General features: G+C 28.5%; 1 protein-coding gene across 1 annotated transcript; it reads left to right on the forward strand.

Moving 5' to 3' along the window:
• The first annotated feature begins 5,385 nt into the window (after positions 1–5,385).
• LOC123262382 (ADP-dependent glucokinase) lies at positions 5,386–15,977 on the forward strand. Its single transcript, XM_044724562.1, has 4 exons — positions 5,386–5,931; positions 11,285–11,709; positions 12,970–13,418; positions 15,720–15,977. The coding sequence occupies exons 1-4, from the start codon at positions 5,603–5,605 to the stop codon at positions 15,960–15,962; spliced, it is 1,446 nt and encodes a 481-aa protein (XP_044580497.1). The 5' UTR covers positions 5,386–5,602; the 3' UTR covers positions 15,963–15,977.
• Positions 15,978–16,709: the final 732 nt, after the last annotated feature.

The following is a 16,709-nucleotide window of genomic DNA, read 5'->3' on the forward strand; positions in this document are numbered from 1 at the left end:
GTCCACGTGATTCAGCGCAGTGTGGCAACGTTGCACAGAATATAACGCGCGAATTTTGAATTTTAATAATTCCTATGTATTTTTGCGGGTTATGTTTTTCAACTTAACACTACACGGTGGGATAAATATAAACAGCTGTTAAGCGCAGTGTTGCCAGGTCCACATTTTGTGAAAAAATACTTGACTCAGACGTTGACTATTTATTGTTTTTGTTAATTAAATTATTAAATTATTTTAATTAATAATAATGTTAGTGTAACGTTCTAGCGAATTTCGAAATTTATTTGACGGTTCTTAGAAATTATTTTTATTAAATAAAACCTCGATCATTCCGCTGCAAGAATTATTTAACGGAGTGACGAGGAGATAAAGAAATTCTGCGAACGCCATCGCGACTCGAATTCAAAACTCATGACGCTGCATGAGATTCGGGCCTCGATGGTGTTCACTAGGGTAACCTGAGATGCGGCGTTGCGACATTTAATTATTAAAATCTATTGTACTGGATGCAAATCCAGAGGAGTCTGCCCTGAGCAATCAGGCGACAATCATCTTGGGGCTCCGGACGTATGTCCGGTGCCATCTGGCCCAAATTATATAATTAATTAAACAATTTACTTTAATTTTATATAATCGTGTGTATTATTTTAAATATAATACCCTTAATAATTATTCTAAAAATTTATAGAGTATCGAAGAGTAGGGTGCGCCTGGAATCTATAGATCTCCTATAGACATCTGCCTGGTAAATTATAAAAATATGAGCTGGAAAATCCAGAACGTAACATTAGATAACGGTTTAATTATTGTAATGAATTTTCGTATTAAAATTTTTAATTTTAATGAAAAAAAAATTTAGATTCTATTATGACTTACGGGGTACTGTCCGTGCAACTTTAATATGATGGACTATTACTTAAGTCTCAGTAGTAATTAAGAGTATCTAATTTAAAAAAAAAATATTAAACAATATTTATAAACGATGTTGGATTAATATTTGAATGTAATAATCAACAATCACTTAAGGACGGTATGCGGGTTACTGCATTGTTTAATGTACGAAATGCAATAGATGATAACGAATATACGTTTAGTTGCAACTCCCGAATATTCGTCCCACATTTTCTTTCCTTGTCACCCAACTAGGCTAGCTATCTATTTGTCATGTCATACATTAATATTAAAAAATAGAATTAAAAATTTTTAACTTTTTTTTTAAACAGAAAAATTATTAATTTCAAAATGTTTTATAGTAAATTAAAATTAAAAATGAATAGTTATTGATAAATAGTAACTATGATTACTTATTCATAGGGTGATGTTGCGTCAGAAAGTTTAGTTTTAATGATTTAGAGATTTAGTTTTAGTTCTTAGACATTTGGGGAGAGAAGAGGAGTCCAAAAATCCGGAATATCGTGAGTCATTATCTACGGATGGTCCCTTATTACTCACAATGCGGCAAAGGGGGTTGGGGCGAGAGGATTGTTCTTCAGGTCACTTTTTGTTAGCTTAAGGCTGAGCTGCAGGGGGACTTACTGACATCCTATAGCCCCTGCAAATAGAAAACTTGGGTGTACTTGAGCTCAGTGAAAAATTTTATTTTATTCAAGTTAGTTTTTTTTTTTCATTTTCTGTAATTTTCCGTAATATCACGTATTATTTTCCGTAATTACACCATCTAATGGACTTTGAAATCAGGCTGTTGATTTTTTTTTACCTATAATTTTAAATATTTCTGCAATTGAGTAGACTTTGGGGTTGAAATTTTTTTTAACTGTACAAAAAAAAATTGTACTCATATTTTATTTTTTAGTAGATTTTATAAAAATCTAACTATTGCAGCCGTCGTCATGGCGCAACTTTGAAAAAATTTAGTCGTTTTCTGACTCAGTTTGTCGAGCTGAGTCAGAAAATGTATATAGTTCAAAAGTTTATATATGTATGTATGTATTTATATATATATATATATTTATACGATATAACGCGGATCAGCACGATTCAGCACGATAGCGTTCTAAATATCTTTTAAATGACCGATCCGATTCTCAAAAACTCAGCATGCTTTTATCTATCGATTTTCACCAGCCCGTTTGAGGAAGTACGAGCACCAAGACAAATTTTGATAAAGATGAGCTTAATCGGGCGAGTAATTTGGAAATGACAGGATTTTGAAATTTTGAAAATCGTAAAAATTGATGTTTTTACTACTTCAACTTGATATAATTACTGATCGAGACAAGATATCAAAATTCGGTAAAATGCATCGTAAAGCTCTTTTTATAAGCTTCAGTTTCCACTACTCAGAAGTGGTAATAGCCTCAATATTACTCCTTTTTGTTAATAATATTTGTCAATAGTTAACAAATCATTTATTAGAGACCACTTTTTAGTATTAAATAAATATTTCTTAGTATTTAAAATGATTTGTTTGTATTTAATAAATCCGATATTCATTTATTAAATATTAATAAATCTTTTTAAATACTAAGAAATATTTGTTAAGGACTAACAAATGGCTTCTAATAAATGATTTGTAAATATTAGAAAATCTTTTTAACTATAAACAAATACTTCTATCAGTGCAGTTTACGCTTAAAGATTCTTTAAAGAACTTAAAAAACTGCGTTGAATGCCGTAAATCGAGAGAAAATCGGTTAATTCATTCAAAAGTTATTGCGGTTTGAAAATTCAAAGAAAAGTGTTCTATAAAACCTCCATTAGCTTTTTGAGCTCGAAGAGCTCAAAAGCATAGAACAGCGATTTATTTGAGCTCGGAGAGCTCAAAATTACACAAAAATTATATTTTTGAGCTTGAAGAGCTTAAAAAATAAGTGAATTGTTGAGCGCTTAGGTATGGAGGTAGCGGGAAATTACAGGGATGGCCTTTAGGGTCAACCGTTTTCCTAATTTTTTTTTTCTGTATACTCCTTACTAAATCCTTCTTTCAGTGTAGAACTAAATTTTTCTATCAGTGTGTGTTAAATCAACACATGAGAATGTAAAATTCTACACACTAGAGTGTAGTATTCTACACAAAAATTTTTACACTTTTCACAATGACGAAAAATTTTTTACTGGGTGTTTTCGCTGTAATAGGGTAAAAAACCTCATTACTGACACTTTCTTTGATTTTGATACTTATTTAATTAATGAAATCATTAATTTTAATAATGAATATATTATTTCTAATCTTTAAGATTTTTAATTTTTATGCACTGATAAAAAATGACTTGACTCAAGAGCCAAACTCTTGAACCAAGAATACCATTTTGAAGAAAATGATTTTCTTGAGTCAAGATAATAAATTCTTGTGTCAAGAAATTATTCTTGTTCTAAGAAAAATTTTCTTTGTTTCAAGAATTTATTCTCTTGACTCAAGAAAACAATTTCTTTAAAATGGTATTCTTGGTTCAAGATTTTGGCTCTTGAGTCAAGATAATTTTTTTATCAGTGTGCCAAGTAGAACATTTTTTAATTGAAAGAAAAATTGCCACAAATAGGAATCTTTAATCCTTAATTAAAGGTGCCACTAATGTGGTCTTTTACCTTACTGAAATTAAAATTTATAATGAAAACTTCATATTCTTTGATAATTATGAATTTTATTTTCGAAATTACAGCGAAATTATTGATTTATTGAAAAAATCATAAACATTTTTTTTTTTTAAATATAAACTAATATTTTCGCCGTAATATAAAAAATTAGAACCTGTTATGTCCACCCGCAAATTTTTTTCTCTCTTCTCTTTCTTTAAATTTAAATCGTCCGCGCAGATGAAAGACTTCTCCATGCGCGAAAGCCACAATAAAATAGAAGCTACGCGACTGCTGGTTAACTAGCGGGGACTTCTGCAACCTCAGCACCGCGAGTATTTAAAAAGGCGATCAACAGCCAACGCCTTGTCTTTGTTAATTAATTCGACTTCCGCGTTTAATTGACGGGCCCGTGCCTTGTAGAGTCCTTTGCTTTAATTTGCACTGCACTTAAAGGAAGTTTGGACGCGGTTTAACCGGCAGGCCACGTATTAATTTTAAGTATCTTAGAGAGTCGTATTCTCAAAGTTCTAATTTGCCCTGCACTTAGGCGAGAATTCGGTCATTAAGTTTATTCAAAATTTCCTAAAAGCTAGTTTTGCGCACTTTACCCTACGGGGGACTGGAGGACGTTAGCTCAACCAAATCAATAAAATTCATTAAAATAAATTACGTTAAAATTAAAATTGTGAAAGTGTAAGTTTTGTGGTTATGAAAATAAATATCAAAAGAAGTGAAATCAGTTTCGAGTTAATTCATTTCTTAAAAATAAGAAGCCCTTAAAGTAAGCAGCCCCAAATCCATCCAACTCCATCCGCTGCAAGGATCAACCAGAGGGCCAATTCAAGGAAAAGGCGCTAACAGCAGCCCCGGAATCACGGATCCGGTAACAACAAAAATCCTGCAAAGAGTAAGTACATCTATTCTTAATAAAATCCGTGTTCAGTCTCAAACGAAGGCGTGGTAAATTCGTCCGTCGAAAACGTCCCACATAAATAATTGAAACAACGGAATTAAAACTCCGTTGCGTATTCTTTAAACCGTTAGTCCAAACCTCCACCGTTTACGCTACCACTTAAACGCCCTTGGACATAACAACCATTTATTATAAATTTGCGGCAAAAATCTTGGAGCTAGTTTCAAGAATTTATAACAAAAATCCTAATATAAAATTGAGATGAAATGTATGTGGCATCAAACTATTCGTAACGTGATTGGTCAAATATATCATAAGCATGAAAATATATGCAAATGCTACAGTCAGGCGCGCGCTTGCGCGCGCAAATTCAAATTCTAGTGTTATTTAAAATTTAATTAAATAACTAAAAAAATTTATTAAATATTATCTTATAATTTTAAAGCCTACGCTACGTTAAATTGCCTGAAATATAGGAGAAATATTCTCTCTACGTCTACTCGCAAATAGCACAGTACTATTGAATTTTGCAACTATGTTATTAAATCATTCAAAATTATTAACTTCCTTAAAATATGATGCTGTTAGTCTTATATATTTAATATTGTTATACGTGTACTTTATTATAAAAATTATTTATATTATTGTCATTCGGCTAGTTTGCCTTGACATAAAAATTGAATAAATAAATAAATAATTTTAGTATCAAGCCTATATGTCCAATAATTGGACAAAACGCTCCCATAAAAAATTATTCTCCTCCATACCAGCCGCCGCCATATTTACCCTGCGATCTTTCTCTATTAGCACTGTTGTATGTAATTCAGCCAAGCCTCCTCCAGAGGGCGTCTTCGCCCCCCCCCACTCTCGGTTCTCCCTCCCAGAGAAATACCAATAATTCCGACGAATAGATAAATAAGAGGAAAAAAGAAACATTAAATTAATATAAGCTAACTCAGTTCTGAACGCGTCATTTAAAAATGGCGATTTAAACCTCCAGTAGCTCAAAGCTCAGCCTCACCCCCAGTTCCGATTCGACTGCCGTCATGATTTGTATAACAAATTAATCGTTAATAAATGTAATTAATTAATTATTACAGTAGTTTTTAATGAAGAATAGAGTTTTTAAGTGGTTAATCATTGACTAAAATTATGGGATCAAGTAAAATAACTTTCGGCACTTTGATATCGGTAATTATAATAGTAATCGCGATTTACTACCGGAACAGCGATCTTGAGCTAAGGAGCAGATTAACTCATGTTTTAAATGGACTGGAGCACTTGGAGTCCAAACATGAGATCGTGGTTAAGCCCAAAATAGCGGTAGGGTATGGTGCCTGTGCGGATGTTTATATTGATGCGAAATATTTGCTCAAGTACTCCGAAAAGCTCGGAGATCCCCATCACTATGACGAAATTGACACCAAGGAGCAATTGTTAAAGAGTTTCGCTTATTACTTTCGTCATGGGGCTGCTGCTGAGTAAGTGGAATTTTATTTTTTTTAATTTCAAAACCTGAATTAACAAAGCGAAAGTTGATTTTAGATTTTCCTGATTTTATAAACTTGTTTTTTAGCTTACTAATAAATAAAAAGATTTTTTTTTTAAGACTAACAAGAAATTAGTAAATAAATATGGAATCTTTTATTTTTTATTTGAAATTTTGCAAAGTAATTAAAAAATCATTTTTGCAGATTTTAGAATGTATTTTTTTTTAATTTGACTAGAAGATTTTTTTTAATAAATTTTTATAAAGGTTCGATCGTTTTTTAAAGTCTTGTTGATAAATTCTAATGTAAAAAATTTGAAATAATAAATTATTTACATTACTACGTTTAAGAAAAAATTAGTGATTTTTCAAGAAGAAATTTTTAAGGTTTAAAAAAAAATTTTAGAATATAATATATCTTTAATATTAATAATTTATAATTTAATTTTGGCTTGGAAAATAATTAATTTGATAAATTATTAATGAAAAATGAAAATAAAAATTCAGGGATTTATTTATTATTTATTTTAATCAATATTATTTATTCAATAATATTTTGTTTAATATTAAATAAAATAAAAATGATAAATAATTTAAAAAGTTTACTTTACATAAACTTAATTTATTTGTTGATTTTTAATTTCGCTAATTTTATAACTTGTTTTTGTCTATGCTAATAAATAGAAAGTTTATTAAGGACTAACTGAAGAAACGACTAAATAAATATAGGCAAAATTTGTAACAAAAAATGCAGGGGGTTTAGAAGAAAATTTTAGGGTGTAATAAATCCTCAATTGCTCAATTGTAATCTTTTTTTGGCTTGGTAATTTTATAAATTATAAATTATTTTCGATTTTCATTTATGGAAAATGAAAATAAAAAATCAGGGATTTATTTGTTATTTATTAATCAACATTTATTTATTCAATAATATTTTATTTAATATTAAATAAAATAAAAATGATAAATAATTAAAAAAGTTTATTTTAAATATCAGGGTGAAATTTAACCAACCAAACTAACTAACTTTTCATAATAGTATTTATATTTTTGAATAACATGTCCTCTAAATAAACTAAATATATATCTGTCGGAGATAATATCGAGCTGGGTTTTCCTAGAGATAGGGAAATTCCCAATATTTTAGTTTGTCTGTTAGTTTCAAGCAAAATTGTAAAGCATAGAATATTTAATAATTATTTATAACTTAAGCCGATTATAATTTTTATGGCTATGGCGATGGGCTTGAGTCCGGAGTGACAATGGTCACCAAACGTAGCCGAGGTCACAGGATAGAAGTAATAAGTATACAGTTAAAGATATCGACAGACAATGAGGGCTGTCGAAATATTTTTTGAGAGAAGAAGTACTTAGGGTACTGAGACGAGTAGTTCTCGTTGAACATTGATCAAGTAAAGACCGCATACATCCTGCTGACCCCGGATTCGTTCTCGGTCTCATTCCCCAGCGCTTTTACCTTGTATATTAATTATATTTGGATAATTAATCGTAGTATTGTTTATACAAGTTAGCGTATATTTTAATTATTCTAAATTTATAAATAATTGAATAAACGAATCCAATGGACTGTACTAACGCCCCTAATAATGCTTTTCCGACATATCTTAAATAATCTATATCTGTACTGATAAATGGCGAGACCTTTTTTAGACATGCCTAACCGAACAAAACTATTAAGCCAAACTCTGATTGGGCTCGTGAACATGGTCTAATAGTAAATCACAGTAAAACAAAAGCGATGATTCTTGGAACTAACCCGTGTAAAAAAAAAACGTCTTACAATTGTCTTAAAATTGTCGTTTGTTTAAGATCTTAAACGTGATACAAACCAAGACAATTTTAAGACTCTTTTAAGACGCCAAAAAAAAAAATTCCGAGAGCAGATTTTTGAAATTTTGGTTCTCGAATTTTTTGTGAAAATTAATTTTTAGACATTTTTTAGACGATTTTACGACTTTCTAACCGCAATATTTTTGAGTAAGATGTTTTTAAATTGAATTTAAAATTGTTAAAAAACTATCTACCGACAATTTTAAGACTTTTTTAAGACGTTTCGTTTTAATGTTCCGGAGCTCTGTCGCTGTTAGCTCTTCTTAAAATAGTCTCAAAATTTTTTTTTAAGACTAATTTAAGATCATTTTAAGACAATTTAAAGACGCTTCTTAATAATTTTGCGTCTTTAAATAGTCTTAAAAAAATCTTAAAATAATATTAAAAAATCTTAAAAATGTCTTAAAAAAATTATCAAAAAATTTCCAGGCTTTTTTAAGATGATATCACAATGACAGCTCCGGAAAATTATTATGGAGCGTCTTTAAATTGTCTTAAAATAATCTTAAATTGGTCTTAAAAAAATCTTAAAAATAAATTTAGACACTATTTTAAGATGCGCTAACAGCGACAGAGCCCCGGAACATTAAAACGGAACGTCTTAAAAAAGTCTTAAAATTGCCGGATGATAATTTTTTAACAATTTTAAATTCAATTTAAAAACATCTTGCTCAAAAATATTGCGGTTAGAAAGTCGTAAAATCGTCTAAAAAATGTATAAAAATTAATTTTTACAACAAATTCGAGAAGCAAAATTTCAAAAATCTGCTCTCGGATTTTATTTTTTTTTTTTTTGGCGTCTTAAAAGAGTCTTAAAATAGTCTTGGTTTGTGTCACGTTTAAGATCTTAAACGAACGACAATTTTAAGACAATTTTTTTTTTACACGGGAACGGTAAACTTAAATTAATCGACTGGGCTACTCTTCCATCCATAACTATTGATAATGTAAAATTACCTTATATTAATTCAACTAAATGCCTCGGTTTATACATAAATAATGATCTATCTTGGAAAACTCATATCTCTCAAACTATAAAAAAGATAAATTCTGCATTATATTGCTTAAAAGTGAGAAAAAATATTTTCAATTCTGATATCAGAAAATTATTGGTTTCGGCTACTATTCTTCCGCTGATAGATCATTGTTCGGTTGTACTAATCGATTCAAATGCTGATAATGATTTAAAACTGTAGCGTGCAGTAAACTGTACAATAAGGTTTATTTTTAATATTAAACGAGATGAACATATAACTCCTTATCGATCCAAATTGAAATGGTTATCGGTTAAATCGAGAAGAACATATTTTCTGGCTACATATTTCTATAAGTTGCTACATACTGGAAAACCTATTTATTTAAGGGAATTATTTGTAGAAGACGATGCTAGGCGCTCAGAAAGATTAGCGAGTAAAAACAACAATGTAAATTACTTTATTCCTACACTGATAGAAGGATTTATTTGTATTAAATAATATTTGTTAATAGTTAACAAATCATTTATTAGAGACCACTTTTTAGTATTAAATAAATATTTCTTAGTATTTAAAATGATTTGTTTGTATTTAATAAATCCGATATTCATTTATTAAATATTAATAAATCTTTTTAAATACTAAGAAATATTTGTTAAGGACTAACAAACGGCTTCTAATAAATGATTTGTTAAATATTAGCAAATCTTTCAACTATAAATTAACTATAAATTATACTAGGAAGTAGGCAGAGAGTTAGCAGTAATTTTTGTAAAAGTGCCCAAAATATAATTGTCAGTAATCATGTGATTCCATATGTACAATCAGTTAAATACTTGGGTTTGATAATTGATAATACTCTATCGTGGGAGAATCAAGTTGTAAGCGTATGTATCGTGCGATGAAAACGCTAGCGCAACTAAAAATTAATAATGAAATTTTTAATGAACAGTTACGCATAAAATTGGTTACGACCTTGATTTTTCCCATCTTCGATTACTGCTGTGCTGCTTATACAAACATCTCAGGCAAATTACAGCATAGATTGCAGCGTAAAATAAACTCATGTATAAGATATATTTTTAAAATTTCGAGATTTGAGCACACTACTCCGTATTATAAAAAATTAGGCTGGTTAAAACTTGATGTTAGAAGAGATTATTTCATAGCTTGTTTATTTTACAAAGAAATTAAGTTAAATTACTGTCAATTATTTAAATCGAATTTAGAATTTCTGCCGATTGTGCTAAGGAGAGGTGACGTCAGGAATGATTATCTACGTCTGCCAAGAAGTAATTGTGCAATTTATGAAAACTCTTTCCTAATTCATGGTATAAAAGTTTGGAACTCGTTACCGGCCGAAATTACATTAATTGACAATTTCGAACAATTTCAACAGGCTTGCTATGACTTCTTCTTACAATAAATGTTAATGTTATTATTTCTCTGTTAATATGTTATTATTTTAAGAATTAATATGTTCTTACTTTTAATAATTTAATATCAAATATTTAAATTGTATTAAAAACACTGTATCAAATGTATACATGTAAATGATAAAATTTATGTATTGTTGATGGTCCTGAAGGAGCTTAGAACTCTAGGATCAAATAAATTTTTTCTATCTATCTATCTATCTATAAACAAATCCTTCTATCAGTGTAGTTTTTCTACTTTACATCTTGAGCATTCATTTTCAATTTTGGCAATACGTTTATAGCAAAAGTTACCAGCTGATATAGTAGCTGCAACCACCTTAGAAATATTTAAAAAGAAAATGTATGATTATCTAATCTCTACTGACTTCTAAAAATTGTAAAAATTGTAAAAATTGTAAAATTATCAATTGTTTAGTAATTGTATTACTTAAATCTTAAGTTAATATTAAACAAATTGAAAATCTTAAATCTAAACCATTATATGATGTTATAACTTAAAAATTTATATATAATCTATGCATTATTGTTACTATACTATACTATCTATATTTTATACTATTTATTTATATTTATATTTATATCTTACAATACAGTCATCACAAATTTCATTGTATTAAATACCTTGCCATTCGGCCTGTGCCTTGGCATATATTATTAATAAATAAATAAATAAACTATTAAGCCAATAGACTAATAATTAATCTCATTAAATGGATCGTTGATCAGTTAATCTTTTAAGTTTATAATATTTTTTCGATAATTTGTTAGTTGAAAAAATAATAATAATTCATTAAAAATCGTTTGTTTAGTAATTTTATTTATTAAATAAAGTGATAATTGTATTGTTGATTGACTAATTAGATATTTATTCGGTTGAATAGAATTTTGATTCCGATTATAGAGACGTCAATATCCAAAACTAAAAATAATTTATCGTTTTAAAGATCAACTTGTCATTTCGATAATATTCACTGCATTTATCCTTGCAAATAAAAAATGATTAAACATTTACAAAAGTCCTTAAGGATAAATAAAAAAATGTTGTTAAATTTTAATTAATTTATTTAATTATCTTTTAAAGGCGCTACATGAGGAATGAACAATTGTTTGACAAGTTGGTGGCCAAGGCCAGGACCTTTGACTCTTCTTACTCTTCAATCGGAGGAAACGCTCCGGTGATGGCGATGAGGTTCGCCAAAGAGGGCTGTGATGTCCTGCTGGCCGCCAAAATGACTGACTCTTTGAGGCTGATGATTCCCGACGACATAGAAGTCGTCGGGGGAGAAGTTGACAGGGATGACATTCACCTAATCCTGGAGTACAAGCGCGGCGAGCAATGGGGTCCTTACACCAGCGCCAGGGCTAATAGATATATTATTCACAATGACAACAACAATCCGACTGTGAGTTCTCTGGAGGCTTTTGATAAAGCTCTGAAGGAGTTCAAGCCTGATTTGCTGGTTGTCAGTGGACTACAGATGATGGATAATTTTCCTTTTGCTGATGGTGAGTATATTTTTTATATTATTATGTATTGATACATTCTTATGTATTAGTAAGTTTGCTATCTTTATTAGCTGATAAATTATCAGTGACAACAAAAAGTTTTTATTAGGAATAATAAAAAAATTTATGATACTAAGATTAGTAAACTAATGTTGATTGTAAAATATTTTTATTAAAAAAAGTTTTTTAATATTTTTTACATCTATATTATTAAGAGAATAAGGAAAATTTTGTGTCTAGGATAGTCATATGATAAAATTGGTTTTTTTAGTGAAATTTAGTGTCATTGCAAAGGTCTTGATTTAAATTTGTGCCTTTTCAAGGTTTCATATCATTCTCACCGATAGTCAATTTATTATAAGTATTTAAGCTACATTCAAAAATATCTCTAAATACATAATTAAGAAATGACCTTGTATCTCGCGAACCATTGACATTTTTAAAGATATAAGCTCATCCCGATGTTACACTCATCGAGACCTTTCATTTGAGTATCCACATCAATTTTTCATATATTTATGTATATTATATATATGTATATATAAAAAATATATCAAAAATGCATGTGGGTACTCAAATTAAAGCTCTTGATGAGTGTAACATCGGGATGAGCTTATATCTTTAAAATATATAATATGTATATGTATATATGAAAAATATATCAAAAATGCATGTGGGTACTCAAATAAAAGCTCTTGATGAGTTTAACATCGGGATAAGCTTATATCTTTAAAAACGACAATATTTAAGAAAGTACATTGCAATTTAACAAAATTCATTATTTAATAAAGAAAAATTTTATTTATTTATTTTATTTATAGTTTACAAGTCACGGCAGTCACATAGTGACTGCAAGATTGCTAGTTTTTATTAATCATTCCTTTTTCTATTTTTAATAGCTAAATTTTTTAATTATTTAAATTTGTATTAATAATTTTTTTTTCTAATTTTTCATTTTTTTTTAAATTGCATTACAATTTTCATAAAAAATTTTTATTTTATTTTAATTTCAATCTAAATTATTTAAAATCATAAAAAATATTTAAACAACAAATAAAAAAATATTTGCTTAAGCTAAAAAATTTTCTTCAACAATTATGAAAATAATTACTTGAAAAAAAAAAAAAAATATTTAACAACTTGTTATCGCTCTTGAATAATAACGTCAAACTTACAATAATAATAATAATAAACCAACAGTATAATTTATTATTCTTACTAATAAGGTAATTATTTAATAATTGAACTAAAATTTTTCAGGAGTAAGAAAAGAAAGACTGAATAAAATCCGCCAGCAGATGATAAGCCAGCTACCGAGCACGAGGATCCACTTTGAGATGGCTTCATTCGTGGAAAAAGACCTGATAACAGACCTGGAGAACATGGTCCTGCCGTACGCGGACAGCCTGGGGATGAACGAGCAGGAGGTCGCGAACCTCTACAATTCAATGTACCACGGGAACATCTCACTGGTCGCGGACTCCAGTCCGCGAGTCGCTACAATATTGGATTACATGCGGGTGCTCTTCAAGCTGGTGAGGATGCGGGGCAAGGAGATCCAGGGCGCACGTGAGCTCACGAGAATCCACGTACACACTCTGGCTTACCAGGCGATATTGACCGTCAAGTCGTCCAAGTGGAAGAATACGATGGCCGCGGCTGCTAAGGCTTCCCTTGTCGCTCATCGTCATGTTTGCGGAACCAGCAATGTGAGTAATCTTGTTTGCGAGTGTAAATATTTATTTTTTAGGCTTGGTTGTTATTACGAATCAATCAGAGGAGATTTAAGTGATTTAATAAAATTAAAAAAAAAATTTTTTTTTTTTAATTTATTAAATAAAAATTTTTTATTTGTTAAATTAAATTATTTCTTGATTTAAAGGTTCTGTCTGAAAGATTAAATACATAAAAAAAGTCATGAGGACCTTTTTTATAGGAAATTTAATTTCATATTTTGCTCAAAATAATAATAACTAGCAATTTTGCAGTCACTATGTGATTTGTGAACTAAAAAAAATTAAAATTTTGCTTTATTAAATAATCCCTTTTGTTAAATTGCACTGTATTTTCTTAAATATTGACGTTTTTATAGATATAAGCTCATCCCGATGTTACACTCATCAAGACCTTTCATTTGAGTACCCACATGCAATTTTGATATATTTGTCATATGTACATATATATAATATATATAAATATATAAAATATTTGAAAAATTGATGTGGGTACTCAAATGAAAGGTGTCTATGAGTGTAACATCAAAATTAGCTTATATCTTTAAAAATGTCAATAGTTGACAAGAAACAATGTCATTTCTTAATTATTTACATTTTTTAAGATATAAACTCATTTCGATGTTACACTCATCGCGACCTTTCATTTGAGTACCCACATGCATTTTTTATATATTTTTCATATAAACATATATATAATATATATAAATATATGAAAAATTGATGTGGGTACTCAAATGAAAGGTATCGATAAGTGTAACATCGGGATGAGCTTTTATCTTTAAAAATGTCAATGATTCACAGGATATAGGGTCATTTCTTAACTATTGACATTTTTTAAGATATAAACTCATTTCGATGTTGCACTCATCGAGACCTTTCATTTGAGTACCCACATGCATTTTTCACATATTTTTCATATAAGCATATATATAATATATACAAATATATGAAAAATTTATGTGGGTACTCAAATGAAAGCTCTTGATGAGTGTAACATCGGGATGAGCTTATATCTTTAAAAATATCAATGATTCACAAGATAAAGGGTCATTTCTTAACTATTGACATTTTTTAAGATATAAACTCATTTCGATGTTACACTCATCAAGACCTTTCGTTTGAATACCCACATGCAATTTTGATATATTTGTCATATGTACATATATATAATATATATATAAATATATAAAATATTTGAAAAATTGATGTGGGTACTCAAATGAAAGGTCTCAATGAGTGTAATATCAAAATTAGCTTATATCTTTAAAAATGTCAATAGTTGACAAGATACAATGTCATTTCTTAATTATTTACATTTTTTAAGATATAAACTCATTTCGATGTTACACTCATCGAGATCTTTCATTTGAGTACCCACATGATATTTTTTATATATTTTATATATATGGTATTTGTGAAATATATAAATATATGAAAAATTGATGTGGGTACTCAAATGAAAGGTATCGATGAGTGTAACATCGGGATGAGCTTATATCTTTAAAAATGTCAATAATTCACAAGATATAGGGTCATTTCTTAACTATTGACATTTTTTAAGATATAAACTCATTTCGATGTTGCACTCATCGAGACCTTTCATTTGAGTACCCACATGCATTTTTTATATATTTTTCATATAAACATATATATAATATATATAAATATATGAAAAATTGATGTGGGTACTCAAAGGAAAGCTCTTGATGAGTGTAACATCGGGATGAGCTTATATCTTTAAGAATATCAATACTTCACAAGATACAAGGTCATTTCTCAATTATGTATCTAGAGATAGAGCATTTATTTTCTTAATTTTCTAAGTGGTAATTTATTTTTCAAACAAACCAAAAAAAATGAACAAATGTAAAATTCTCCAGTATTATAAAAATAAAATGTCATAAATGTTAGAGGTTTTCTTCTTTCACATATTTAAGGTGAAAACTTGTCATTTGCCGTGACATTTAAAAAGTTCATCGCCGACGTATTAGTGCTTAAATTAGTAGACATTTAATCCTTTTAATTATAAAAAAAAAAAAATAATTCTAAATTTGTAAAATTTATTTAAATCTAAAATAATTAAATAAAAATATTTTAATCATAAATTAATAAATTTTTAATAAAAAATAATAAATAAAAAATATTATTTAAAAGAAAAATATTAGAAAATATTATTTAACAAAAAAAATATTGAAAAATATTATTTAAAAAAAAAATATTAAAAAAAAAACAATATTAAAAAATATTATTTAAAAAATAATATTTTATTTATAGATTGACGTAAAAAAAGCAACGCTGATAATGGACGAGAGTTTCTCGACATCGAAAGTGTCTGGCAAGCGTATCCCACTGGACATCGAGAAACCGGTTTCCTGCTGGGACGAGATCCTGAAGACCAGCCTCCAAGATTACGCGGTGGAAGTCTGCGTCGCGCCTGTTTTAGTCTGCACAGAGGCCAGCCAGACTGCCGGCGGCGGTGATAATATTTCCAGCGCCGGTCTAGTACTCCAGATTTAATTCTGTCGATTGATTGAAAATCAATTACTGTGACTAATTAGTTTTAAGGAAACTGAGATATCTGCCACTAAAAAATGTGTTGAATTTTACAATTATAAATATTAAAATTATATTAATACAAATACATACCAGTAATTAAAAAAAAAAAAAAAAAAAAATTTAATTAGATGCATTCCTATACAATTTAAATATTGTAATTGCAATTACACTTTTTTTTTTCGCCACGTAAAATAATTTATGTAATTAGTTCATTCCACTGACTGAATTCCGCAGATTTCTTTTAAATTGAAAATTTTTTGTGCCATTATATTATTTTACGTAATTAATTTTGGTTTAATTATTTGTAATTAGTTATTGTATATTATTCTGGTCAATTATTAAAATGTGATGCGCTTGTTAATTAAATGAATTGTTGCCGGTGTTGGTTTTAAAGTTATAAAATGCCTAAGTGAATAAAATGTTAATATTGTGCAGTATTTATGTAATTTTATGTAATAAATTAAAAGTGATAATTAATAGTATAGCTCAATATTTTTTTAATTCATTCCTATTGTCCGTAAAAAAATTCTTTTTCAAAAAAATCAGCTCAAATTATTATTAAATATTTTTATATTGCAAAAAAAATTAATTAAAATTTTTTTAATAATTTTTCAATTGTAAATTATCATTAACAAATTTTCTATAATTAAAAAAATAGTAAATTTTGTAAAAATTTCAGAATTTTTTACTCTAAAAAATTAGCTCAAA

Source organism: Cotesia glomerata, linkage group LG4 (assembly GCF_020080835.1).
Source record: "Cotesia glomerata isolate CgM1 linkage group LG4, MPM_Cglom_v2.3, whole genome shotgun sequence".
Taxonomy (NCBI): Eukaryota; Metazoa; Arthropoda; class Insecta; order Hymenoptera; family Braconidae; genus Cotesia; species Cotesia glomerata.

Excerpts from the sequence above, each read along its gene's own strand:
- LOC123262382 (XM_044724562.1), top strand. The coding sequence starts at position 5,603 with ATGGGATCAAGTAAAATAACTTTCGGCACTTTGATATCGGTAATTATA. Across the intron at positions 5,932-11,284 it reads CGTCATGGGGCTGCTGCTGA|GCGCTACATGAGGAATGAAC; the intron begins GTAAGTGGAATT and ends TATCTTTTAAAG. Across the intron at positions 11,710-12,969 it reads TAATTTTCCTTTTGCTGATG|GAGTAAGAAAAGAAAGACTG; the intron begins GTGAGTATATTT and ends AAAATTTTTCAG.